Genomic DNA, 27,295 nt, shown 5'->3' with positions numbered 1-27,295 from the left:
TTATTTTGCCATCTTTGTTGGAAAAAAAAAAAGGACAAGGAGTGCAAGGCCAGCAGATTTAAATAAAATATCAACACAAATCAAAGTGACCCAGGAACATTATTGCTGCTACTGCACAAAAAAAAATTTTACCTGGGTCAATTTAACAGCAAAATAATAAGAATTCACACAAGATGCACAAATAAGTTAGCCACTGCTACAAGAATGCTATCCCAAGTTGCAGCGGTGTTTGTTTAGCATTCCTTTTTCGAGGCTGTCAGGTCGTAGGCCATCAATGGACCGCTGTCGATCGTGTCCACCGATGTGAGGTTAATATGTGTGAAGTTGCGTGGACGGTTGTTTGCATCTCCTGGCTGAGTCACCTGATTTTTTTCATGTATGGAGAAAAAAACTGTCAACAATGCACTGAATGCACAAATGTCTACTGTGCTTTTTTTATGCTTGTCAAGCTTAATATTGCACTTTTTTTTAACTTAAGAGGCTTGAATGCTTGATGGATCTAACAGCATTTTGCTAACGTAGCACTCACCTAATTCTGAGCCTGCACTCTCGCCGCTTTCTGCATCGTCCGCCGACTTCTCGAGCGTGTGACGGCAGGCGGGCGGTCGCAGATGGTTTAGCGATACGCCGACATTGAACTCAGCGTCGCACCTCATAGCATCCCCTCACTCCTCGTAAGTCCAAGACGGGAAATCCTACTGACTTTCCAACGGGGTCCGAATCGTCGGTACACTTTGCGGCACAGTCTTGGGAACAAGACGCTGAAGTGGCTTAAATGTGCGGGGTTTTTTTTTCCAGTCTTAGTCCATGCTTGTTGAACTGAAAGGTGACTCTCATTTCGCACGTTAAATGTCTTGTTGTTATTTCTTGAATTTAGGGAGAGCCAGGATTCCTCGGTCCCCAAGGAGAGCCAGGCCTCCCAGGCCTTCCAGGAACTAAGGTGGGAGAGAGAGCTCCACTTTGTATAACTCAGTTCACATCACACACGAAGAACTCATTTTTCCCTTGTACACAGTGCTTACAATGGCCCAGTACGCAACGGTACAAAGTACAGACACTTCTCATTTTTAGCCTCCAGCGTACTGGGACATGAGCTGCCGCCAGTCATTTTGACATGTCAAGAAAGGTGGAAAAATACCTATAACACGCCGATAACGCAAAGGCTGACTTCAAAATAAAACTCTAACAATGAAAAAGCCTTAGGAAGATTTTATTTTGAAGTAGGCTCTTGTAGCGTGTGCCATGACAGCTAGCTTAACCTAGGGCTTGCATTTCAATTCGCAATTCAATTCTTTTCAAGAGGCTCGGTGGACGATTGGTTAACACGTCCGCCACACAGTACAGAAGTACAGGGTTTGAATCTGGGCTCCAGCCTTGCTGTGTGGGGTTTTCTCCCATTTCCTCCCATATTCCAAAAACATGCATGGAAGGTTAATGGCGCACTCTTCTGTTGTCCCACAGCGTGATTGTGACTGTGAATGGTTGTTTGTTGTCGTGTTCTGCGATTGGCTGGCAACCAGTTCAGGGTGTACCCCGCCTACTGCCCAAAGATGGCTGAGCTTCCGCTCCAGCACGCCGCGACCCTCGTGAGGATAAAGCGGTTCAAAAAAATGGATGGATGGATTTGCTTTTGCATTTTTTTAGGCCTCAGCGTGGTGCCATTATTTTCCTTGAGCATTCAAAGAAATCCCAATTTAAACAGATTACAGATATTTTTTAACATGTTTCAATGTTGAGGTTTTGATTTTTTTTTCCTCCTTGCTTTTTCATTGCCTCCAAAATGTCAGTGGAAAGGGGACCGTTCTGTGCTTCCTTTGAGTCGTGATATTATCACACTGAGAAGCTGACTGTGATGCTCCACATGCGCACGAGGGAGGATAATTAATAATGTTCATGTCTGGGCATCCAGAATGTGTTTGTATTGGACTGTGGATTCATGCGATGACACAAGCAGGGAAGGGAAAACACATTCGACATGGATGATTTACATTATGGCAAGTCGGGCCTTTTCGTTTAGGGCGGTGTGATGCTGTACAAACTGTTTAGGTTGATCGTCATTTCAAGAAAGGTGACACGAGCTCAAAGCCTCTCTAAATTGCACCACAGCGCCATCTCTTGGCCATCTTTGCTCACTTCACTACAAAGTACACCGAGGACTGGAGGAGAAGCAGAATGCAAACGCTAATTTGAGAGATACATGTCGTCTTAATGTGGAGCAGATGATGACAACTTCCACGACTGAAATCTTGTTGTTTGTGTGTAAAGGGGGAAAGGGGTGAGCATGGACCGCCCGGAAAAGGTGAAAGAGGCGACCTGGGACCTGTTGGACCAAAGGTACACTATGTCATTCCTAATTGGTTTTTGCCGCCCTCTAGAGGCATATTAATACCCCTTCTCTGGTGGTCTACACACTTGTCCTCTTTGTTTACAAAGTTTTACCTGAAAAAAAGTTCTGATTGAAAGGTTCATTTTGTTCGCAGAGTGCTGCCTAAACCATTCGAATCTTAGTCATGATCTTAACATTCTACCGCGTCATGTCAACTCAGTGGAAATGAGTTGGCCATTGTTTATGTCTGGCTCAGACCCAGCAGGTAGCTTCAATAAACTGCAGTCTCAACTCAGATGACCCGCACATGTGTTTCACATGCTAATTATAAAAAAAGTGAAATCTCGCCTTTATCGGTGACAGACTTCAAATAAACACCGTTGTTTTTTTTAGTGAAAGCTTACGGCGTGCGTGGCTCCCTCGAGAGGCGCACGCGCGGGATTCTTTGAAATAGGACCGCCGGCATCCCAGTGGGATGACATGGAAACCTCAACACCAACTTCACTACCTTGTGAAATGAGGACAAGGCACCAAACATTTGGAGTCTTTTTGTCATCACAGGTGCAGAAGTACGAACAATCTGTATATAGAAGTACAGATACGACACTGGTAAAAGTAGAAGTACTAATTCAATTACAGTAGCTGTAGTTTTCTTATTTATACATATTTTTTAATGCTGTCTGACCATCCCCATGTGCTTCCTATTGGAGCTTTGGCTCCCAAATAATTTTAGAATCCATAATTCTTCTGATCCTCTGATCAATTGTTCAAGAAATTACATAAAAAATGATTTTGCATAATACCAACACAAAATATGCATATGAGGTGCAAGTGTTATTTTTATTCCCCTACCGTGACTAACCTCTGGACTGACTGTGACTTTCCAGAAGGACGTGGCTTTACAAGGGAGGGCTTCTGAAATGAAAATGTCTATTTTTCATTTTTGTAACATCGTGAACTGATTCACAAAAAAAAAAATGCAAATACATATACTACTAAAGATCAGGTAGATTTTTTTTTTTTTTAATGCTAGAAGCTGTTTTTAGGCTGCCTCAAGACACACCACATTCGCTACCGAATCATTCTTTTAGCCCAAAACATCACATAATCTTTTCCTCTCTCTATTTTCGTCGTTTTGACATCTCGTCATCCACAGAGGTTGAAAAAAAAAAAAAAAACGAACAAGCCTATTTTGAAAAACCAGAAAGTACAGATTTGCGCCTTCAAACATAAGGAGTCAGAATAAAAGGTTTTCAGAATAATCAATGCACAAGCACAGATGCCTGAGAAGTCAGAAACAAAATATTTGTGTATTGTTCCTTCCCACCATTGTTTTGTCATGTACTTGTAATTGTCTTATCTTTGTCAGGGTTCGCAAGGAGAGGCAGGCACACCTGGTCCCAAAGGGTCAAAGGTTATCATCGCTACCATTCTGTTTTGTTTTGTTTATTTTTTGCGATCATTCAGAGCCCGTGAGGTCAACTAACTTATATTTTCTCTATCCTGAATTAGGGCGAAAGTGGAGACAAAGGAGACTTTGGGCCTTCAGGGCCAAAGGTGAGACTCTTGCCTTCAGGTGATGTCGTCATCCGTGTCGAATATTTGTTCAATGAATGTGCCAAATGTCCTTGTGCAGGGCCCGCCTGGGCAAAAAGGAGACCAGGGGGCCACTGAAATTATTGACTACAATGGGAACATTCAGGAAGCGTTGAAGGTCAGACAACGGATGATATCTTTTGGCTCTATTGTCTCAAGCCGCGGTTTGAAAATGCAATTCTTCGGGTGTGTCTGTGCCAAAGAGAAAATATGCTGACGCAAAGGTTTGTTCTCTCTGCAATGTTATTTCTCTTCTTTTCGGTGTGCTGCAGAAGATTACCACTCTTACAGTGACGGTAATTATTTGTCTGTACTAAGAATTGCCATCAGTGTTGTTTTAATCGCATGAGCACAATCCTAACTGTGGTTTGCCTCCCTTTTTTTTTTTTAACCGTATGTGTACCAAACAGTGACTGAAATGGTCGACATTTTTCTTCATTAAGTCCCCCTCCAAAAAGTGATGATGTCATCCCCGTCAGCAACAATCTCGTGGCTGTCAGTTGTTCAAAAGCCTGTTAAACCACCTAAAGAGAATGAAATACTGAACACACAAACTACCACCATAAAGGCCAACATGCAAATACAGTAGGATAGTAGGTCTATGTGTTCATGTTTCTTTGACACAAGGGTTAATCACGTCAACCATTGTTCACACAGTACTAATTTGTGACAATCGTCAGCATTGGCATGCTCTCATCAAAAATATTTGGCATTGATGTCATAAGCGGCGGTGCCTTGACGTACGAATTGAATTCATGACGTGACCACGCTCGCGAGTCAAATTCAAAATAAAAATTCACTTTACCGAAATAGAATGTCAACAAATGAAACGGTTTTGCAAGAACGGATGAAACAAAAGAATTACCTGCGACAGGCTGCTATTTTGAGGTTCCAGCATGGTCACGCAACAAATCAAATTTGTAAGTCAAGGCAGCTTTGCATAATAGAATTGATGTGTTCCGGCTAACATGTTCTTGTCAACCTTGGCATGTGTTCAATGCTTCTGTTCTTCTAAATCATCACATAGCTTTGCTTTTCATCGTTGCTCAAGTGTGTCATTGTAAATGGGACGTCTTTGCTTGTGTGCAGGGCCCGCCGGGTCCTCCTGGACCTGTAGGACCGCACGGTATGAAGGTACATGTTGAACATTTTCTACTGAGTGCTTATACTGCGGGCAGCGCGGTGGTAGACTGGTTAGCACGTCACAGGACAGAAGTGTTTGATTCTGGGCTCGGCCTTTGTGTGTGGAATTTGCATGTCCTCCCCATGCCTGTTGGGTGTTTTCCGGGTACTGCGGTTTCCTCCCACATTCCAAAAACATGCTTGGTCGGTTAACTGAACACTCGAAATTGTCCCTAGGTGTAATTTTGAGTGCAAATGGGTTGCTTGTCTATGCGTGCCCTGCGATTGGCTGGCAACCAGTTCAGGGTGTACCCCTCCTTTTGCTCAAAGATGGCTGGGCTAGGCTCCAGCATGCCCGCAACCCTCATGAGGAGAAATGATTCAGATGATGGATGGATGGATGGATGCTCATACTGCTGTTAAAAGGGCAAATTTTAAAAAATGACGAGTTGTTCTGTTTGTTTTGCGGCAGGGTGACCGTGGTATGCCTGGCCTACCAGGACTTGACGGAGAACGCGTAAGATAACGTCGCCGACGTATGAAACCATTCAAGACAGAATGAGTGTTTTTTTTTTTTTTTAAATCATCAGAGGTCATTATTTGGCAGGGCTACAAGGGTTCCAAGGGAGACATGGGAATGCCTGGAGCATCAGGCGACAAAGGAGCAACCGGTTTACCCGGCTTACCTGTATGAAATATGCAAATATTCCCATAGTAATCTTGGAGACATATGACTCGAAGGTGTTTTTTTTAACTGTTGTTTTTTTTGGGGGGGGGGGGTGCAGGGCGTCAACGGGGTAAAGGGAGACAAGGGAGATTCAGGTCTGCCGGGTCCTCAAGGCTCCTCAGTGAGTTTCACCGTTCCACATGACTGACGGGAAAGTTCAAAGCTTCATCTGTCCCAAATGTGTATCTCTTTAGATTATTGGCCCTCCGGGGGCACCAGGACCTCACGGGCCCCCTGGACCCATGGTAAGTCTCAGCGCGGTAAAAACATTACATACTTGTGTTTGTGGACCTTCCTAATAGATTTTGGAAACAACTGAAGTGACAGACTGATGCCAGTAGATGGCGGCATTTGCAACACTTACGATTTGAGATCAACTCCATTTTGAGTCCACGTGGGAGAGAGATTATGGGGGAGAAAATGGCTACAGGTCTGTTAGTCAGACAAAATTGAAGCGTTTTACACATGAACAGGGTCTGCCTGTGTCGCACTAATTGGCAGAAGTGTGCGTGTGCGTGTGTGTGATGAAAATGACAAAAGTAGAAAAGCTTGTATGAATGGTGAAAATGACATTCGCCATCTATGTACTCTGAAACATAGACGTGTTCCTTGTTTTGTCCTTCAGGGACCCCACGGTTTCCCCGGACCAAAGGTAACTGAGCCCCCCTTTGTAGAAGTCCAAGTGTGTCATCAACAGGATTATAATAGTTTGGGATTTTTCTTTTTTATTTCATTTTGAATTCTGTTAGTTTTCATGAGTTTATAGAGCCGGTTTATTTATTTATTTGTTTGTTTGTGTATTTTGTTAATGCTTTGTTTTTTTTATTAGTATTATTTTTTTTATATGTATTTACAGATGTTGAGTGCATACTAAAAATGTAGGACACTAAATATTGTGTATTATTGTTAAGTAAACTACAATTCTCAAATGACAGTCATACCGAAATAATCATTTCAAATTAACCCTGAAAGCTCAAATATGATTTAAAAGGGAAAGTCAACCCCAAAATTTTCTTTACGGATATTTTGAGACACTTGCGCTTCCAGTAGCCTAAACACGGCAGTCTGATTAATATTGCGTTTGTGGAATATGAGTTAAGCAGCAAAATCTACCCCTTTTTTGTCCATCTCAGGGGGCGGCCATTTTGTCACTTTCTGTCGCCTGAAAATAACCTTACAGTTGCTCAAGGCTCAGGTAGCGACCGATCATGGCTCACCTGAAGCTCATCTGAAGCTAAGCCATGATTGGTTGTTACCTGAGCCCTGAGCGAGTGTGATGTCATTTTCAGTCGACAGTAAGTGACAAAATGGCCGCCCCCTGAGATGGACAAAAGTGGGTGGATTTAATTTTGTAGTTTATTGTTGAGAATACTGTGTTTATACTAGTTCAGCTGCATAAAAGTTTTTAGTGTAAAGAACATTTTGGGGTTGACTCCCCCATTAATTGACAAAGACGAAAACAAAAGACATTTTCCCTATAATTCTAATGACTTGTTTTATAAACAGAAGCTGTAGTTTCAGCTAGTCTTCAGTTTGTTTTAAAGCCTTTGTTGTTTTTATTTTCTTTCATGATGGAAAATGTTTTTTCAATTTTATTTTGTTAGTTTTCATGAACTCTAATAACTTTGTAACGTGCAACAGATGCGACTCCTTTATGGCTCTTTTCCATTGCGATGCTGTCGGCTACTTTTCCAGCTCATTTTGGTGCGTTGTGTGTGTCCCACTTACACATGTTCACATCTTTATGCCGCAGGGTGAACCCGGTTTGCACGGTACAAAGGGGGCACGCGGAGAACCAGGCCACAAGGGAGACCGAGGACCATTAGGTCTCCCTGTAAGTACGCTAAATGCCCCTGCGACTGTATTTGTGCACCAGAGTGTTTGTATGTGTTTGTATTATATTGGCGGTATGCGTGTGTACGTGCTCTCATTCATTTGCCTGATTAGTTTGCCAAATCCCAGTAACCCAGCGTATAATTTGAAAGTCAACTTGGCCTCAGAATGTGCAGTAATAACAGAGTTCATCTGGTACTAATCCCTCCTTGTCCATGTCCATGTCACTCATACGCCCGTAACCACGCAGGGAGCCTCCGGCTTGGACGGCAAGCCCGGGATTAGGGTGAGTGACCGAGAGGCTTCGACCACCCCAAACTCTCGTTGTCCCGTCTCCGACTCTCATCCAGACCCCCTGACCCGCTTTTCCCACTTCCTGTTTTTCACGCATGAGCAAACAAGTTAGCGAGTGGTTCCTTGATATCCAAGTGCCCCAACGACCAGCCATCCCTTGGTCCATTAATTTTCGCATTGTGTTGTGAGCCACATTTAGAAATCTGGAGAGATCAACCCAAGTGATGATTTGGTCCCAGTCACCCTACTTTGTGAAGCCGACTGCCTCCAACTTGGGTTTTAATTTGGACGGTGATTTGACATTGGAGCAGCAAATCAGCACAGTAGTTGAGTCCAGCTTTTGTCACCTCAAGCAGCTGGCAAGGATGAAGCCTTTTCGTGGATTCGTGAAACAGTCATCCGGGTCTTCAGAGTGTTGTTTAAGAAGACGCGTTTTGTCTTCCAAGCCCGAAATAAATGATTCTCAAAGTACTATGAGTAGCACTGGTGGTATGCAGGCTCCCTCAAATGCTATGCGAACGAATCTGTGCCTACAGTTCACTTGTGTTCAGCTTTATCGAAAAATACATTCCCATTTCCAGTTTCAGAACTGTTTGTTTTTAAACTTCCACGTAGGTGTCATTTTTACTTCAATTTGAAGTTAAGTCGCAAGTTTGGACACGGAACAAATTAAACTCTTATGTCAAGGGACCACTGTGTTATCAAACAAACACGCAAAACGTTGTGCAGCATTAGTCAGCACGAACACGCACTGATTCATCAACTGCAGAGGTGCATGTGTACGATTCTCCAAATATATTTTGGGAATTCCCTTTAACGGAGGAGCGCCACTGATTTGCAGTCACCACGGCAACGCTTCTCATTGCAGGGCACAGACGGGCCTTCAGGTCCAGCTGGTCCTGCCGGCCCAAAGGGGGACAGAGTAAGAAGCACTTTGCCGCTCTCATCTCACTTTTGAAGCCTCGGCTGATTTTGTTGTTGTTGCCGGATCAGGGCGAGCGAGGGGCGGCGGGGGACCCGGGACCGAGGGGACCCTACGGATTACCTGTGAGTTTCGGATGTTTATTTTGAATGTTTTGCCAGCCAGGATTGAGATTGCCTCATGTGGTTCTGATCCGTGTCGTCCCTTCTTTGCAGGGAGCGGCAGGAACACCGGGCTTGGATGTAAGTCTCGGAAGAAACGAGAAGGCCGTCAAGTCGAGTGTTTAAATGCTTCAAAAGGCTTCCGTGTATCAGTCGCATTGTCATTCCAAACGTCTCATCGGCATCCGTTGCGAATTGTTTTGATGGATTTCCATCTTTGCATTCCATCTGAATCATCAGGTGTGACTAATAAGAACGGGGTACCTGATAAGAACAGGGTTTGAAGATTTCCTCCGACCTTGGATCCCATCTTTGCGACGTCCTTCAAAGCGGCTTGCAACGTCTGTTTTCTGTCTGTCTTTGTCTTGTTGAGATTAATAAAGTTGCCCTCTTCCAGGGGTTGCCGGGTTTGAGAGGAGAGAAAGGCGACAGTGGGGAAAGAGGAGAGAAGGTAGACGTAGAATTAGATGTGCTGCACCGATTCTAACACGAGACCCCTGGTGTCAATGGACAGAACGAGTGTTTCGATTTGTTAGCGTCACGGCTAGCTCCTCACAATGTCATCTTCAGCTCATGCTAACCATATCACCCAATCACAAGTCACCCCTCATCGTCATTCCAACCGAAGTCCATTGACAGCAGGCTCTTCGCATCCACCTCCGATTGTCACCGTGCATCTTGTCACCTCCAATCCTGAAAGAAAATAACTAATTCTTTATTCGCTTGCTCTCACATAAGCTCCACACGCAAATTGTAGCTTGAGCTGACTTCACTTACTCACCTGAAAAGTCCAGAAATGAAAAAGAAAATATTTTTTGTGCATCGTTTCACTGTTTAGTCTGCACCAGATAACCCGACTTGAGGTGTGACGTCAACAACAGACTAATGCATGACTGGAGTATTTGTCAAGAATGAATCTCCCTTTTGGCATTTTTCTCCCTGCAACTCGTTCTCATCCTTTGTGCCCTTGACAGCCTTAAAATGTGGTCAGCTTCACTCCCTCCGACTGTAATATTTCCCGTTTCTTTTCTCCCGAGAGACCAATCTAACCTCCCCCTGTTGTGGGTTCCCCTTCTTTAATCGCTCCCCTTTCCTTCATCTCACCGCTGCTCCACCCACGTGATTTTTTTTTTTAACGTGACCAAATGGTTGTATCCACAGGGGGAGAAGGGAAAGAAAGGCAAAAAAGGGCCTAAGGGCGAGAAAGGAGAACAGGGTGCCCCTGGATTAGATGCACCCTGCCCATTGGTATGTTGCAACTGTGAGCTGGAAGTCGCGTCCCAGCCGTGTAGGGTGCTCTCCCCGAACGAGGGTACGGGGCGCCTTGTGGCCACACCGACGCCCAGCTAACCGCCCCGCGTCGAAAAATATCCCCAAACCCAAGCTGAGGCCGAATTGTGGCGTCGGCAAGGTCATGAGGCGACCCCGCCATCGCGCGCTCGCTCAGGCCTCTCGGTCGTCGCTCTGTCCCAGTAACACTCCGAGGTCATTTTTGTAAACAGGGTTTCCGGGGATTTAAGGGTGAAAAGGGGGAACCAGGGCAGCCCGGTCTGGACGGGCTGGATGCCCCGTGCCAATTGGTACAGTATTCCTCTCTTTCCTCCACCACTCGCCCTCATGCATGTCGCTCGCCTTCAGCCATCAAGCACGTGCACAGCACACGCATGTGCAGCCATTTTCTCATTTGTCATATGTGCACCAACACCCACTGCATCCGACTAACTTCTTGACTGCACGCAGCCTTTTTCAAACGATACAAGTCGAATGGGACACACACACACAAAAAACATAAGATGGCATCAAGACCCTTTAACGCACCCCTTTCACGCCCAATTAAAAAAAAAAAAAAAATCCCAATCCTATTTCCTTCCAGCTGATCCCTCCAATGCAGTTCCCCTTTAACACCACACTAACAGACTTCTCAACTGACAAGTGACCCCCCGTTCTCCTCCGCCTCTACCATTTACTCGTTCCTTCCTGTTCTTGTACCAATTGGGCCAGACCGTCACAAGAGGGGGACAATCCAACGTTACACGAAGTTTCTTGTCACGTTTGACGTCATGCGGCGCAAGTCAAAGCCCGCCGCTTTGAGCGCTAGCTCTCACGCGCGCACACTGAGCATCTCGCTTCACTTTGCAGTATTTCACCAAAACAAAGTGAGAGACTTGAACCAGTATGTCATGTTGCATGCTATTTATTTCATTTTGATGTGTATTATTTGCCTGAATGACAATATACTGTTTGTCGTTATATTATGTAGTTAAGGGAAACTCACCCAAAAAAAAAAACGACAATTGGGGAAAGCGACATTTTTGTGAACAAAATAAAACAAAACCAAAAATTCCTTTTAAAAAAATGAAAGCAAACTATAATCACATCGGTCAACAAATTTTTACTCCATTTTTTTAGTCAGCGATGCATGTAAACATGTAAACATAATTGAAATGCATGTGCAACAAATGTGTGTATACATACACGACTCACAAAATGTAAGGGAAATTGAGCTTTTTTTTTTTTAAGTAAATCAAACATCTCTACATGCCTGTCCAAATATAAAGATGTGTCAAATTAAAAAAAAACAAAATGTGACCGAGAGAAATCATTCATCTTACCCATAAATTGTACAACTCAACTGAAAAGAAAAATAAATTGACTGACCTTTCGACCTTGAATTTGATCAGGGGTGTGCAGACTTTTTATATCACCTGCTGTACGTATATACACATTGTGCATTAGTTGTGGCATAAAATCAGTCCATCTGCGGCCATTTTGAATGAGTGTGAGTGTGTCGAACAAGTTTCCAATGCCGGTTCAGTCTAATTGTGCCTTTGTGGTGCTGGCAGGGTCCCGATGGCTTACCGATGCCTGGCTGCTGGCAGAAGGTAAGAGGGCAAACCTTGACATTTTGATGGCAAGAACAAAATGTGGCTTCCCTAAGTTTGTTAATGTCATCCACACCGTTGTTTGCATGATCAAAAAAAAAAAAAAATGGAACGTGAGCACACTTCATGTGGTTTTCTCTCCTTGTGTTTTGTTTTTTCTTGCAGTGATCACTCTAACCTGAAACGCATGGAGTTTGTAAATATTCTTTTTTTTTTGTATTTATAGTTTTTTTTTTTTAAATGGGATTAAAAAAAAAAAAGAAGCCTATGTGTATGAGGATGCAAAACCAACACCAACAACAAAAGAAACCCTGGGATGCATCACGCCCCAAAAGCTGCTTCTACTCACATCACATCAGAGTGTGGAAAAAAAAAAATCATGTCTGCTCTCTCACATCCACATTGTTCGTGTGAGCGTGTTGGTTGGTTCATTTGAAGCTTGTGGCGCAACTTTACAGCTTCCCACACTGGAGTGCCACAGGGCTCTTGCATGGGTCCACTTGGACTCAGAGACAGGAAGATTATTGTTTTGTGTTGTCACTGCCCACCCACTCACGCAGCATCAAAAAGACAAAACCTCGCCTAAGCATGTTATGTCTTGTGCGCACACTGTTTTGGCTTCTGCAGAGGAAAAACTAACAACAACAAGAGACATTTTTTTTTCTTTTAATTTCCACTTTTGCTGAATCTTCCCAAGGGAGTCACGCCATGGCTGGTCGCCTGAAAAGTCCCGAAAATGAAAGATGTTTGTTGCTTTAATGCGCCCGCCCACCGTGCCTGCAAGAGGCGTTGATGGCCCCCGCCCCGCCGGGTCCGGGGAGCCCGAACCTCCTTCGGCTGCACTGATAACAATCCATAAAGGGTTTTAGTTTGGACGGGTGCCCCCTCTGAGCCGGGGACGGTCTCCGCGGAGACAGCTGAGGATCTACTGAGTGTTGATGGAATGCAACCATGTTTTTTTTGGTTTTATTTTATTTGGTTTCACTTTTGGTTATCTTGCCAAAACGCAAGCAACCCGACATGTTGCGTCGTCTATTTCGTTGTCGGTCCAAAAGAGAGCATTTTCACATGTACAACTATACCTTGACTTAGGAGCAAGGGTGTACCGAAAAAATGATTTGGATCAGAAAATCAGTTTTGATCCAAAAGATGTGAATGAATTCAACCGACTCCAACTGGTTCACTTCATAATGTACCAGAGACGATAACAAAAATGTGACGCGGCAGGATGTCAGGCTGGAGGCGCTTTGGCAATATGACGCGACAATTTGGTTTTGTTTTCTTATTGTTAATTGTTTTCTACGTGGTGTAAGATAGCCTTTGGTGCCTGAAGCTTTTATTCATTCCTTGACCACAAACTTTATAGCATCTTTTCATTTATTGTGTTTATTGGAGAGGAATTGGTGTGGTAAAATGTGTTGTATTATTTTCTTCTTAATTGTTCGGCTTCAATTGGGCGCTAACAAAAAACACACAAATGCTACTTGGAGATGTCAGTTCACTGCATGTGCATTCGTATACGTGTTATATCGCAAGTCCTGAATGGAACGCCCTCGAGGCCATTTTTGGTGCGTTCTCTTTCTTTCTTCTTTCCAAATATGCGGAAGGATATTCACCAGTTTCTTTCCTGTCTATGTATGATGTGATTTCTTTGCATATACAATGTATTTGTATTTGATGACATAATTTATTTTTCTATGTTTTCTTGGATTGCTTGGGTTTTCGAAAGCGGCATTCCTGTGTGTCACTCGGGCGTCGCCGTGACGACACATCTGCTTTTATTTCGGTGACCTGAATGTTGTTGGGCCCAGCCAATGCGATGCGTTTGTTTTGCTTTTCTATTCTCCCTCGTTTGCATTGAATGTAGCATACGCGTGCTGTGCGATTCTCTCTCTCTCTCTCTCTCTCTCTCTCTCTCTCTCTCTCTCTCTCTCTCTCTCTCTCTCTCTCTATATATATATATATGCGTGTGTATGTGTTGTATTCTGTATCGTGGATGAGTTAATGTACTGATGAGATGTGTGCTCATTTGACAAAAAGTGCAATTTTATGATCTCTGTGTGTGTGTGTGTGTGTGTGTGTGTGTGTGTGTGTGTGTGTGTGTGTGTGTGTGTGTGTGTGTGTGTGGAATGCAACAGCAACATTACATTTGACTGATTTGTGTGTCCGTCCCATTTCAATTATAGGCTACCCCTTTGCTGGGGTGGACAATTAATAGAAAACTCGACTTTACTGCCCCATTCCTCCAGTGTGTTTCCACAAAAATGTTCCTGTTTGATTTAGTTGTTTGTTCTCACATGGTGCTGTGTCTTTAGCATGTGCAGATCTTTTAATTTTTTTTTTTTGGTCTATTTTTTTTAATCATGTGCACAAGTGCCAAAGTAATCCAATCCAATATTTTTGCCATTTGAAAATGTACAAAAGACTATGTGAAATGCCACGTGTGGTTTTGGAACAAAGGACAAACAGTTGTGTGAGTTGAAATATATTTGTATTCTTTTTGATTGTTGTTTGAAGTTTATGTTCTGCATTTGTACTATTTTTGTTAGGTTTTGTTTTTTTTTTTACCCATTTGATTGACATTTCTTTACAAAAAAAAACGGATCCATGTGGTAAAACTCATGTGACTGTACTGTTGGAGCCAAATAAACGCAGTCTTTCAAATTCATCGTTGGAAGTAAACACACACCCACTCACACACATTTACAATGGTGCAGTGTATCCCTGAAGCACTTGGGTTGAAGGTGAGGTTTGCCAACATACACAATGCCAAAATTTTCATCTAACCAACATTAAATATCAAACTAGGGGGAAAAAATTAAGTCACAAAACGTTTTTTTTTAAATTTGTATTCTGATCTACTGGCAAGTCATTTTCCTTTAAGTAATCTATTACTCATTACTTTTCTGCCCAGTTTCTTGAACGTGGGATGAAACCAGGGTAGATAGAACGTGTAATTCCAACCAAATGTCTGTGAGGCGGGCAGGCTAACCTTAGAGCACCAAACGGTTTTGTTTTGGGGTTTTTTTTTTGGGGGGGGGGCGGAAATTGGCATCTAAATGGAATCTCTTGTTAATTGACTTGAACGTGAAAAGTAACTGGGACTACAATAATGGATGCTTTTGTTTTATTTTTGTATTCAAAAACGTGCTCAGCGTTTCAGGCTAATGCACGCACGTGGCCAGTAGGTGCCAGCAGAGGCGCAGCGTTGAGACGCGCGTGTCCTCGGTGCCCCCACAAATGGGCGGCGCGCATCGCCAGGCCAAAAGTACAGTACTGTACTTGAAGTGCAGCTCCCGCGGGACACTTGCACGATGTGCGCAGAGAAGTTGGCCAAAACGCAGACGATCGACCTGAGGCGGAAGCTCATTGGGTACGAGTAAAGTGTATTTATTTATTCAGCAGACGACCTTTTTTTTTTTTTTTTTGAACTGCCTGAATGACTTTTTTTCATCCTCTCTCCTGTGCAGGCCATCGTGCAAAATCTTCTTCAGCGATGACCCCATTAAGATGGTGCGCGCCAGGGGTCAGTACATGTACGACGAGAGGGGTCAACGCTACCTGGACTGCATCAACAATGTGGCACACGGTAAATACGTGACGTCATCATCAGACCTTCAAAGTGCAAGTGCGAGAAAGGGAGGAGCTAAGGAAATAGTCGAAACGTAATTAGCATTGGCTTGATGGAATCAAGAAATTTCTGAAGGTAGAAAAAATAGATACATTTACAGTCCCCTCCAAAAGTATTGGAACAGCAAGATCAATTCCTTGGTTTTTGTTGTACAGTGAAGACATTTGGGTTTCCGATCAAAATATCAGACAAAAGCTTCGGATGACAGCTTTTATTTCCTGGTATTTACATTTAGAGTTGTTAAACAACGAAGGCCACAGCACATTTTGTTTGAAGCCACCCACTTTTCAATTGAACCAAAATATTGCTTCAGGCTGGGACTGAATTCACTTCAAGTGAAGAACTTGATGACATTGCGATAGCGGCATCAAGCCTGCGACCCCTTGACTAGACCAGACTGTTGTTTTCTTCCTTTGAAACACTTTTCCAGGCCTTTACTACAGCCTCATTCGGTTCTTGTTTGTTTCTAGCTGTTTCTCCCTTCAGCCTCCTCTTGAAGAGGTCAATTGCATGCTCGATTAGGTTAAGATCCAATGACTGACTTAACTAATCTAAGACCTTCCTTTTTTTTTTTTTTTTTTTTTTTTTTACTAATGAGGAAGTCCTTTATTGGCAGCGGGTGGTTGTGTTGTCGCATGTTCAAGCTTCCCTCAATTCGTTTGGATGCAGCCACACACACACACACACACACACACACACACACACACACACACACACACACCTTACCTACAAGCGCAATGTGTCTCACCCTTTTTCCGCCCATCACTAGTGGGTCACTGCCACCCAGATGTGGTTTTGGCCGGCACGCAGCAGATGGAAATGCTCAACACCAACTCGCGCTTCCTGCACGACAACTTGGTGCTGTATGCCCAGAGGCTGCAAGCCACCTTGCCTGCCCGGCTCTCCGTCTTCTACTTTGTGAACTCGGGGTGAGTACGAGCGACAACATGGAACTGGAGGAGGTGACATACCTCTCGCGTGTCTCTTCACCCCGCCTGTATATGACTTGCAGCTACGCCGCATTCCACAAAACAATGGCGGGCGCAACCTTCCACTGCACTCTTGTTTCATTTTCATTTATTTTGTAGCTTTTTTTTTTTTTTTTAACTATCCAGACACGACAAAATATGAAGGATGTCCCGGCTGCTCCAACTGCATTGACTTTTCACCACAAACCAATAAAAGTCTTGAACTTGTCTCTTATCTGAACGTACATTCTACCCCCTAAGGTCAAGGGTCGCGCAAAGAAATAGGCCCTCAAGATGATTCCATACTGTAGCTTGAAGATAAAAATAAATGGCTATTTTACAGTGTCACTTTAATTGGGGTGATCTCAGATGATCACAAACTGTGTTTTTAAATTGAGGCGCAGATGTCAGAGGATACCGCAAAGACCGCTGCGCACTGAATCGCGATTGAGAAACATGCGAGAAAACCGGCTGAGGGTGACTGTAATAAGTCAGCGCATTTGAAACATGATAAAGAAAGTCCTCTTTATCACCGGTACCTCCAAAAGATTTGATGTCGCCACCAAGTCATAAATCTCCATGCAGTGACATTTCCTCGGATAAGTCAAAGGTCACGTGGTAGCGAAACGTGTCAATAAGTAACCACGCTGACGATCACAAACACTCCCCTCAACTGTTACGTATGTTGATTTGTTTTGCTAATGGCGCATGGAAAAGCTTTTCACTGGAATTGGCAAACCAATCGTTTTGTATTTGAATATCAATATTTCATCAGTTGAGTTTTGTTTGGTGCTCTGCGAGCGGAAATGGCTTGCGAGTGATTCACGCGAGCGAGCGCGTGTGGATGTGTGTGTGTTTAACGGTGACTCAGTAACTGGACGACAGTCAGCTGCTGACTCCCGCTGACCTTGGCGCCCTTTTCGACTCCAGATCGGAGGCCAACGACCTGGCGCTCCGCCTCGCCCGCCAGTACTCGGGCAGCCAAGACATCATCACCCTGGACAAGTGCGTAAAAACATGCGTTTCCCCCCGCACCCGCACTTCGATGACTTGTTTGTATTTTGTTGCAGCGCCTATCACGGCCACGTGACATCGCTGATTGAAATCAGCCCCTACAAGTTGCACCATCTGGCAGACGCGCCGCTGAATCCATTTGTCCATGTGGTGAGTGCGATTAAATCTACATCACTCAACTGGACCTGCCATGCCCGCTGCACAGTGAATCCGTTAACGTGTTACGATGTGCGATGCCTTTGCTCAATAATGGATGCAATTTCAAGTCACTAGTAATCGAAAGCATTACTCTATGGAATATTGCAATCTGATTCAATTTACTATCAAACACTTTATGACAGCGTCAGCAAAATCTTCAGGGAAGTCAATGGCAGACCATTGCAACAGGGCTGCAGAAGCGAGCGACGCCAGACGCAAGTGATCCATCACCACATCAAATTCGGCCACAGTCTGGTTCACGCATGGTTTGCGCGTGCGACAAAACGAGCAGTCAACGGATAGTAAGATAAACGAAGCAAGGCACAAATAAAAGTTAAAAAAAAGTTTCTGTCGACAACCAATGAAGCATTATGGGTGAAGTGATGTCAGGGCTTCGCCAAGTCATGTTTTCAGCACGCTGACGTCTCATGTGTTGATACCAATGAAGGCAGTTGCCTTTTCAAATTGGAAATACACTGGCTATTTTCAGTTGTTGACAACTTAGGATGAAAATATTAAGCTTGACTGTACACTCCGTACTGTCAACAAAGTGTTATTTAGCTTCCCCACCAAAAAAAAAATCTAATTTGAAGGTTGTGTGAAGCAAAGCTAAGACTCATGAATGAATACTTTTGTTGTATTTTAAACAACCATGTATTTATGTTTATGAAGATTTTTTTTTTTTACAAATAAAAAGACCATATATGTTCAATAAACTCCAGATCCGCATACTTTTATACATAAAAACAGTCATGTGTCGTAAAAAAAAAAAAAAAAAAGGCTGTCTTCATTTTATTTTTTTCAATCAAAACTTACTGTTAAAATGCACTTCCCACCAGTTGTCATTTTGAAGCGGTTTTCTGTTTCCTCGTCAGGCCCTGAGCCCGGACGTGTACAGAGGCAAATACAAACGGGACCACGCGGATCCTGCCAAAGCATACGCCGATGAAGTCCGAGATATCATCGAGCGAGTGCAAAGTCGAGGAGGCAAGGTGCTGCCATGTCAAGCTAGTTGAGCCCTGAACAGTATGCGAAGGTCAAAAGAGGTCGTCCAGTTATCCCGACGTGTCGTCTGACCTGCAGATTGCCGCTTTTATTGCCGAGTCACTGCAAAGTTGCGGCGGGCAGGTCATCCCCCCTGCGGGCTACTTTCAGCAAGTGGCTGAGTACGTGCGCATGAGAAATAAATCAAAAAGTGTCCCGTTGTTGTTTGCTCTTAACTGACTCCTCCCTCGTCGCCCACCGCAGGCACGTCCGTAAGGCAGGCGGGCTCTTTATCGCCGACGAAGTCCAGGTGGGCTTTGGCCGGGTCGGCAGCCACTTCTGGGCCTTCCAGCTGCAGGGCGACGACTTTGTGCCCGACATTGTCACCATGGGCAAGCCCATTGGCAACGGGCACCCCATGTCGTGCGTTGTCACCAGCAGGGAGGTGGCCGAGGCCTTCATGTCATCGGGAAATGAGTATTTCAACACGGTAAGACCCACGCGCTGCACAACAAATAATGACGGCATCACGGTGGTCACGAATGCTGCTGCCTCTGATTCTGGGATGACCCATTTTCCACCCCTGGGGGCATTTAAAAAATGGCTCACCAATCCCACTTTCATGAATGGACATGAACTTCCAAAAAAACTTTCAAGACCCCATGCTTAAATTCAACAGGAAGGCAGCCATTTTGAGGTGTCTGAACTCCTAATAAGGACTTTGAATAGCCAAATGTTAACTTTGCCGTGTGCTGCAGTCTAACGTCTTTCGAGAGCTTCTTCATAAAGTGTCAAAGGCCTAAAAAAAAAAGAAAGAAGAGTCCACAACATAAAATGAAAAGAGACTTGCCTCAAAGAAACAATATTTGCAGTGCTACTTAAGATTCAGGTTCATCGCCGCAGGCGATCGTCACGCTTTTCATATGGTGCAACAGGCTTGCAAAGGAGGTCTTCAAAATGGCTGCCAAAAAAAAAAAAAAAAGCCCGACACCGTATCTTCAGAGGCAGGACTTTCTGCATTTGTGGTCAAAATGAGGGAATAGGAACTTTTGACACAAACCAGCCTGTGTGTGTGTGTGTGTGTGTGTGTGTGTGTGTGTGTGTGTGTGTGTGTGTGTGTGTGTGTGTGTGTGTGTGTGTGTTTGCTTGCAGTTCGGAGGCAACCCAGTGTCGTGTGCTATTGGCCTGGCCGTCCTTGACGTGATCGCCAAGGAGGACCTGCAGGGTAAAGCCTTGCGAGTCGGGGGTTACCTGACCCAGCTGCTGGAAAAACAAAAGGAGAAGCACCCGCTTATCGGCGACATCAGGTACACTTGATTCCAAAAAAAGTGTGCCGGTGGCCGCCAGGAATGACCGTGTGACCGCCCGCAGGGGTCGGGGCCTGTTCGTGGGAGTGGAACTCGTGAGGGACAGGTCCACGCTCGCACCCGCGACGGCGGAGGCCCAAGAGGTCATATATCGGTAAGAGACTTCCACGTTTGACGTGAATGCACCCAACCGAAAAGGACTTGGACCCTTTTTGCAACCAGGTTGAAGGACGAGCGCGTACTGCTCAGCGCCGACGGGCCGCACCGCAACGTGCTGAAGTTCAAGCCCCCCATGTGCTTCAACACTGACGACGCCGACTTTGTGGTGGATAAAATAGACGCCATTCTCACAGGTGCGAAGGGAAGTTCTCACGCTCGTTGGGGGGGCGGGGGGGGGTGTTCAAACACCTCAAAATTCCTTCAGAACAAATGAATTCAGCAAAAAACAATTCACGACAAGTCAAGTATTTATGGCTGTTATCGGCTCCTTTCGTGATAACTCGATACACTGAAATAAGGCTAGTATCGGCCTAATGGCAGAAATTTGTCAGCAAATCCGAAATATTTTCCCGGAGTTGTGGATGAATCAAAAAGGTCAAAAACTTTTAACATTTTCGATTACTTTCACCTGAAAGCCTCTTTGTGAGTACTCCAATTTTTACGCCGGATTTTCTCTTGGTGAAATCACACAAAAACGTTTTTTTTTTTTTTGTTTCCAAAAAATTCATCATGACATTTTGAGAATTCTCAGTGCGTTGTACTTTTTTTTTTTTTTTCCCTTTACCTCACACAGAAATTGAAGCAGCCACCGGTTTGAACACCGCCAATGCAGTGAATGGTAAGAATGACGTCAATAAAAGAAAGGGATACTACAGAAAGAAAGATCATTTCATACGTCGCGGGAACTACTTCTTACCATCAACACGACAATCTTCAACAGTGAACCAACTGGGAGGGGGCGGGGTTAATGTAGATATAATTCAAGATAACACCTTTTTCTTTGCTTCAGGTCGCGCAGGATAAACACGCTTTGCATCGCCATCGCAGCAGCTTGGCAAACAAGGTGTCAAGGCATCGTGTGACTGAGCAAGCAAAAGAAAAAGGACGATAAACTGAGAGGAAAGCCTTCTCGGGTAAATATGGTATTTTTAGGACTTGACCTAGTCAAGTATGCAACATGGAAAATGCAAGTTAACATGAGCGGTGCGTTGACTTGTTGGTGCTGAAGGAGTTGACTCGACAGGACATTTTAGGACATCAGCTTAAAGAATTCTGAAGTGAGGAACAGCGGGATGTGCGCTCAGCGTGTCATGAGGCAAAAGCCACCCAAAGACTCCTATAAGGAGGATTTTTTTTTTTTTTTGGGGGGGGTGCTCTGAAGAGCAGCATGCACATTTGAGGGAATGACTCGTGCAATATGTTCCTCTTGAGATGTTGTATTTGTGAGTGACTCTCGTGCTTCTTTCTCACCCTCAATGAAGTGAATGAAAGCTTTAGAGTCATTAAATGCAGCATTATGCAATCACGTGGTGTTCGGGTGAGTTATTTCGGTCGGGATTTTTCCTCAATCAACTTCTACCACCGCGAGAGCTTCGGAAAACAGCTTTATTTCAGGACTGTGTAACAAAAAATTTAATTACAAAAAAATCCCACTTCATGTTTCATTTGCAATGCTGGTTGTTTATCACTTTTAATAATTTCTGCAGCAATGTCAGTGCTTTCAGTCCAGATGAATTAGATCATCCACAGTTGAATTCATCCCACGAGATATCCCCTAGTGAGAGGGAAAAAAAAAAGCAGTGAGCCAAACAGGACAGAATGGTCGCAAACAGTCAACGTTTCCGGAGACTTACGGCAACTTCATGCGCATGAAAACTCGGGCCATGAAGAAGCTGAGGATGACGCTGACGAAGCCGATGAAGAGCAACAGGAAGCGGTTAAGCTTGGGGATGTTGGGCGCGTTGGAGCGGTCGAGGATGATGAAGCCCAGGCCTCCCATGGTGAACAAGAAACTGGACGCCAAGCCCTCCATGATGTACTGGCCGTTCACCCTGCAGAAGGCACAAAAGACGCTCGCATCGTTTGCGTCATAGTGCCAAGGTGGGGCAATACGCTCACCTGTACGCCAGAAACGCCACCGGTCGCTGGTGTCCGTGCTCGTCCGTCATCGAGCCCACGCTCGGCGGCTCCACAATCACATCATAGATGATACCTGGCAAGAAAAAAAAATCACCGCTTGAAATAATTCAGCGAAAATACACTTTTTATACCAAGTAGCCCCTCAAAAAATAAACAAAACTTTGATCTCCATGTAGCATGTCATGACCAATATTAGAACACAGGGGGTAGTAGACAAACATACATTCCATTATCCTGAGCTATATCACGGTTCAAGCTTTACAGTCCCATTTTATTGCATATTTTTTTTGAAAGAGTTTCCACAAACTGTTCATATTTGGTCATTTTGACAATGTCACAATATTTTGATGTTTCCCTGTTTGCATGAGTTTTTAATTTATGTTTTACAAATGCTTTAATTTGCTGTCTTCTCAGCCACGTCACCATTAGTAAAGATGCTCTGTCTAATCTGGTCTTTTAAATAAAGGTTTAATAATGAAAAATACCTCAATAAATTTCAAGTAGAGCAACAACACAACATGTACGGCCATTAAGTCATTTTGCAATATATTTCAATGAAAACATTTCTTTTACCAATTTAGAAAATACATTCGCTCTATTAAGTGTTATTACAAAAAAAAGGCTCTGAGAACAATATAGATTTGAAGGTGAATTTATAGGTGTCGATCTCAACTTTTAAGCCCATAACATGTTGTAGCATAACATTTTTCTATCGTTGCCCTTGTAACTCCTTTATAGTCATATCATCTGTATTTCTTTATCGTTATATTGACTGACTGCTCTATTTTTTTTTAATTATATATCGTATTTCGACTGATGACTACAATTGCTTTTTATTGACTACTGTTATGGCTTCTGCATTTTGGAATTTTAAAAACGCACACGCACCCAAAAGCAAACAAAAAAGGTTGCCGACTGTCCGCGAGTGACGTTGAAATTATGCGACTGCCGAGACGTCATTAAGGGCGAGCCCGTACTCTTTCCCATTAGTTAACTACGAAGTTCTATCCATTAGAAAATGTCTTCAAGCCAATGAAACGAGTAAAGGTATGCCAACAACACATTTTCAGTCGGCCGTTTTACTGCACTAATTGGCAGCTAATGCTAGCTCGGTTAGCTTGGTTCCTTTCCATCTTTTGAGGCAAAATCCACACGCTGGGCAGCACTTGCCTCATTTTATGTTTGAACACGACCACTGCGCTGCAATGTGTTGTGTTGTGTCGCCTGTCTGTGGAGTTTGCGAGTCGGTAAGTCGCCAGCCTCACCTCCGGTGATGAGAAAGTAGGAAAGGATGACGAGCGCGTAGACGCTCATGGCCGACGGCATGTGCAGCCAAGACGGCTTCTTCAGCTTCACGTTGGGACATTCGAGCACAGTGAACGGGATGCTGTACAAAGTCTCCATCGCGTTTCCGAAAAAATCAAGGCTAAGTTTGGCGTTCCGCTTGCTGCTGTTGCTGCCTGACGTCGCGGAAGCATTTGGTGACGTGTCCCGGAAGTTAGCGAGTGACGTTTTTCTCTTTTGCGCAAAAAAAAGTTTAGTTCACTTTTGCCTTTCTGCATCACATTTTTTCGTAGAAAGTAACTGAACCAAATGAAATTGGGTTGAGTAATATGCAACTATGTATGTATCACGATTGCTAGTGAGAAATAGTGTTTGCACGCACAAGTATGCCACGCTTCAAGTTTTTGAATTCACTCAATATTTCGTCGAGCTGTTGCACGAAATATAATCATCTGAATCCAGAAACTATAAATCTACGTAATAAATGTATCTGGATCTGGATTTTATTTTATGCAACCGCTTGGTGAAATAAAATGAAATTAAACAAATTTTTCAGTGTACATGCTCATGTCAGATATTTTATTAGTAACGTAAGGTGTTATGTTTTTAGTGGCACACTGGCCCCCAGATGTGTGTACTGTTTGCTATTTTTCCAAATACATGAATTGAAAAGGAGTTTGACAACCGCTGGAGTTCATAACAAAAATGTATTTTATGGCCAATGTTGGACAATACTGCCAAAAAGCAATGAAAACAAGTGGACCTTTTATAACAGTGGTCCTCCTTAACCCTTTTATAAGTACACAAAGAAACTGTTTTGTTTACATTAAATGCAGTGTATTGAACAGTACACTGAGGGGGGGGAAAAAGTAACTTTTGGTTGCACATCATTAAAATGTAGTACTTGATGTAATTTTCTACACTTTTTAAAAAAAAAAATTCAAATTACGTTACTTTAACACATTTTAGTCATGTGCAACCGATGTACATGCCTGAATAGGTAATTCTACTGGAATCAAAGAATTTTTTTTTTAATTCAATGAACTTGTGTGTCATTAATGTACCCCTTCAGGATCCCACGAGGTACAGTACACATCAAGTTGCAACTTAATAAAATAAAAAAAAAAGTTCAACTCACACAATCTTTTTGTGTTTTTTTTTTTTATTATTTATTGTGGCACAACAGACAGATATTTTACTTAGACTTCTGGCTCTGTGCTTGCGCCTTGAGCACCTTGACGACAATCTTCTGCTCCTCAATCAGGAAAGCACGCTTGATCCTAGAAAAAGGTGAGATGTTTATTTTAATTTATGTAAGTGACCCCCCAGCCCCTTAAACTGTGTTTTTTCTTTTTTTTTTTTTACCTGTCACGCACACTCTTGGCGCACATGGAGCCTCCATAAGCCCTGCTAACGTGCTTCTTTGTTTTTGAGAGCCTCTTGAGAACCTGAGGTCTCACAGCCCGGACCTGGGAAGAACGGGCCACCAAATAAGAACCTACACAAGGTATCAAAGTCACGCAGCAGCTCTGGCATGTTTCCTTCTACTTACTCCACGCAGTCTTCCTGGGTAGATGCCGCATGACGATTTGGGTGCTTTGCCCCTCTTTTTGGTGTACAGATACACGATGCGGTTACCAGGCGTCCGGGACCTGCAAGACACGTCAAGCGGACGTTACACGGCTGCACAAGGGGTCGCAAACACTAAAACGCAGTGGGTACCTACAGTCTGGTCTTGTTGGACGCTGTGTTGTAGGACAGCCTACGTCGGTAAGTCAGGCGCTGCACCATTTTCTAGCTGCCAAAACAAAACAGTAGCGTTAAAATGGCCAGCGCGTTCGTCGGCGTAACAAATGTCACGACAACAACTACGGGAATCTCCTATGGAAAGAGTCATTTGGAACACAAACGCGACTTAAAACGTTTCCACCAGACTTGGCTTGTTGCTACAGCAAAGGCTCAATGATGCGAACCGGCAGTGGCCTCACGCTGTATTGCATTGAAAATAAAACTCCCAAGCTGCCGAATAGAAAAATGATCACATAAACGAGAGGGTCAACGTACTCTTAATATCACTGTATCATGAAGTCGATTGTAAACCCATATGTGCGGCGGATTAAAACAGATTTACAAACGGCAATTTAGCAGAGTTTCCATGGCCGCCATACCTGCTATCGCCGTCACCGGAAGAGGAAGAAGGAAGGCAGATTTGGAAGGTTTGAGCGCCTCTTTGCCGGTTGTTGTTATGCCCTCTACTGGTGAGGATGATGTATTGCAAGGCTCTTTTCCAGGCGCCTGTGTTCTAAACATATGAGTACCAAAAAAAAGGCTGACTAGCTAGCTTTGGAGAAGGCTTTGCCATCAAAAATTAAAATAATGCAAAATTAGCAAATGATTACTGCACCCCTTTTTGTGTCATGTCATATTGCATCGATATATTTTAATGCCAAAACAGGATGTTTTAACTGGCACAAGACACAACACATAAGCCATGAATCATTCTTGAATCTGAATCTTGAAGCCTGTGGAAAGGAATATCTTGCTTTTTTTCTGTTGTTGTCATTCTTCATGCTCATTTTACAAAGTGAGGAGCGCAAAGTGCACATTTAAAACAGTGAATTGTATTTTATTAACATTGCACAAGCCACATCATTTTTAATGATTCCATTTTAAGCCAACATTAGTATTTCAAAGAGAAAAGTTGTAAAGAGAAATTGTGCACGTTTGTACTTTAATAAGTGGGCAGATGGCACACAGCACATGTCTGAAAACAAAAAAAAAGACGAGCAGGTATTTATCAAAGTCATCCAACAGATGGAGAGCTTGGCAAGCTTTTTATGCGCAGCATTCCCACAAGCAAGTTCAGCAATGAGTGTGACAAAGCAGACGTCCTCTTAAAGTCAAGGGAAATTTGGTTGTGTTTTCACAACTGAGCTACCCACATGATTTCCGATTAGGGCTGCCACATTCACTTTTATCACGAGAGACATCATGGTTCATGTTTCTCTTAGAGGGTGGTTATGACTATGAGAATCCGTCCATCCATCCATCCATTTTCCAATCTGCTTATCCTCACGAAGTTCAATAGACGTGCTTGAGCCTATCCCAGCTGTCTTTGGGCAGTAGGCGGGGTACACCCTGAACCGGTTGCCAATCGCAGGGCACACAGAGACGAACAACCATCTGCTCTCACACTCACACCTAGGGACAATTTTGAGTGTTCAATCCGCCTGCCATGCATGGTTTTGGAATGTGGGAGGAAACTGGAGTACCCGGAGAAAACCCACGCAGGCACGGAGAGAACACGCAAACCCCACGCAGGTGGGGCCGGAGCTGGGATGGAACCCACGACCTTTGCACTGTGAGGTCGACGCGCTAACCAGTCGCCCACCGGTGACCACGATTAAAATCATAAATATGTAATCATCATCTCACTACTTCTTCCTTTCATAACTTTGCTGCTGTGAATTGGGAATTTCTCCATTGCGAGACTAATAAAGGTTTTCTTATCTTATCTTCTTATTAGCCAATTGCAAATACACAATTGGCCTTGCATGATTATTGAATTCACAAGATGTCGGGAAAAGTGTGTGCTCAATTTATGTTCATAAAGATACTTGGTAAAAAGGATAATAATAAATTAAAATGGATGCAAAAAAAAAAAGCAACATTTCTGCCAAAATGAAAGGACCTAGCCCATTTTGCAAGAAACGTGAAGTGAACTTGGCACTTATTTTGCTTTGGCGAGGCCAGCTCTTGCCCCCTTGGCCTCGAGTTTGCCACCTGTTTTGAAGTTGAACAATGTGATTTGATCCACATGCGGGGTGGGGCATGAGGGATTAACCTGCTTTTCAGGAGAAGATTCGTATTAAGGCCTCCACACACACACACACACACACACACACAC

At 43.8% G+C, this 27,295-nt stretch overlaps 4 protein-coding genes across 5 annotated transcripts in view; 2 read left to right on the top strand and 2 right to left on the bottom strand.

Annotated features, from left to right (window-relative positions):
* The window catches only part of col25a1 (collagen type XXV alpha 1 chain), an 80,288-nt gene extending 65,757 nt beyond the window's left edge, over positions 1 to 14,531 (top strand). Inside the window, exons 18-37 of the mRNA XM_019856140.1 lie at positions 878 to 940; positions 2,266 to 2,334; positions 3,696 to 3,740; positions 3,839 to 3,883; positions 3,963 to 4,040; positions 4,195 to 4,218; positions 5,012 to 5,056; positions 5,517 to 5,561; positions 5,652 to 5,732; positions 5,830 to 5,892; positions 5,966 to 6,016; positions 6,397 to 6,423; positions 7,525 to 7,605; positions 7,855 to 7,890; positions 8,767 to 8,820; positions 8,892 to 8,945; positions 9,036 to 9,062; positions 9,379 to 9,432; positions 10,484 to 11,863; positions 12,029 to 14,531. Of these exons, the coding sequence (XP_019711699.1) occupies positions 878 to 940; positions 2,266 to 2,334; positions 3,696 to 3,740; positions 3,839 to 3,883; positions 3,963 to 4,040; positions 4,195 to 4,218; positions 5,012 to 5,056; positions 5,517 to 5,561; positions 5,652 to 5,732; positions 5,830 to 5,892; positions 5,966 to 6,016; positions 6,397 to 6,423; positions 7,525 to 7,605; positions 7,855 to 7,890; positions 8,767 to 8,820; positions 8,892 to 8,945; positions 9,036 to 9,062; positions 9,379 to 9,432; positions 10,484 to 10,711 (1,170 nt within the window). The 3' untranslated portion in view covers positions 10,712 to 11,863; positions 12,029 to 14,531. The remainder of the gene's footprint in view (positions 1 to 877; positions 941 to 2,265; positions 2,335 to 3,695; positions 3,741 to 3,838; positions 3,884 to 3,962; positions 4,041 to 4,194; positions 4,219 to 5,011; positions 5,057 to 5,516; positions 5,562 to 5,651; positions 5,733 to 5,829; positions 5,893 to 5,965; positions 6,017 to 6,396; positions 6,424 to 7,524; positions 7,606 to 7,854; positions 7,891 to 8,766; positions 8,821 to 8,891; positions 8,946 to 9,035; positions 9,063 to 9,378; positions 9,433 to 10,483; positions 11,864 to 12,028) is intronic.
* Positions 14,532 to 14,665: 134 nt separating this feature from the next.
* On the top strand, positions 14,666 to 21,490 carry etnppl (ethanolamine-phosphate phospho-lyase). Of its 2 annotated transcripts, XM_019856137.1 has the most exons (13): positions 14,669 to 15,236; positions 15,334 to 15,452; positions 16,264 to 16,423; positions 17,393 to 17,467; positions 17,533 to 17,626; positions 18,550 to 18,666; positions 18,758 to 18,840; positions 18,923 to 19,148; positions 19,811 to 19,965; positions 20,030 to 20,119; positions 20,188 to 20,318; positions 20,759 to 20,803; positions 20,975 to 21,490. In XM_019856137.1, exons 1-13 carry the CDS (start codon positions 15,178 to 15,180, stop codon positions 20,986 to 20,988), a joined length of 1,368 nt encoding a protein of 455 aa, XP_019711696.1. In that variant the 5' UTR covers positions 14,669 to 15,177; the 3' UTR covers positions 20,989 to 21,490. The 2 variants fall into 2 exon arrangements, with proteins under 2 accessions (XP_019711695.1, XP_019711696.1); XM_019856136.1 differs by having other exon boundaries at positions 14,666 to 15,236; positions 20,759 to 21,490.
* A 66-nt stretch (positions 21,491 to 21,556) lies between these two features.
* Positions 21,557 to 23,599, bottom strand: ostc (oligosaccharyltransferase complex subunit). The gene is made up of 4 exons (XM_019856138.1): positions 23,370 to 23,599; positions 22,084 to 22,177; positions 21,819 to 22,016; positions 21,557 to 21,739 (listed from the first exon to the last, which is right to left on the bottom strand). The coding sequence occupies exons 1-4, from the start codon at positions 23,506 to 23,508 to the stop codon at positions 21,721 to 21,723; spliced, it is 450 nt and encodes a 149-aa protein (XP_019711697.1). The 5' UTR covers positions 23,509 to 23,599; the 3' UTR covers positions 21,557 to 21,720.
* Positions 23,600 to 24,529: 930 nt separating this feature from the next.
* rpl34 (ribosomal protein L34) lies at positions 24,530 to 25,648 on the bottom strand. Its single transcript, XM_019856139.1, has 5 exons — positions 25,557 to 25,648; positions 25,115 to 25,186; positions 24,941 to 25,040; positions 24,754 to 24,857; positions 24,530 to 24,668 (listed from the first exon to the last, which is right to left on the bottom strand). Exons 2-5 carry the CDS (start codon positions 25,177 to 25,179, stop codon positions 24,584 to 24,586), a joined length of 354 nt encoding a protein of 117 aa, XP_019711698.1. The 5' UTR covers positions 25,180 to 25,186; positions 25,557 to 25,648; the 3' UTR covers positions 24,530 to 24,583.
* Positions 25,649 to 27,295: the final 1,647 nt, after the last annotated feature.

The sequence above is a fragment of the Hippocampus comes genome, unplaced genomic scaffold, assembly GCF_001891065.2.
Source record: "Hippocampus comes isolate QL1 unplaced genomic scaffold, H_comes_QL1_v1.1 scaffold246, whole genome shotgun sequence".
In the NCBI taxonomy this organism is placed as follows: domain Eukaryota; kingdom Metazoa; phylum Chordata; class Actinopteri; order Syngnathiformes; family Syngnathidae; genus Hippocampus; species Hippocampus comes.
Note: the sequence above shows the minus strand (reverse complement) of the source record. Positions and strands in the feature narration are given on the sequence as shown.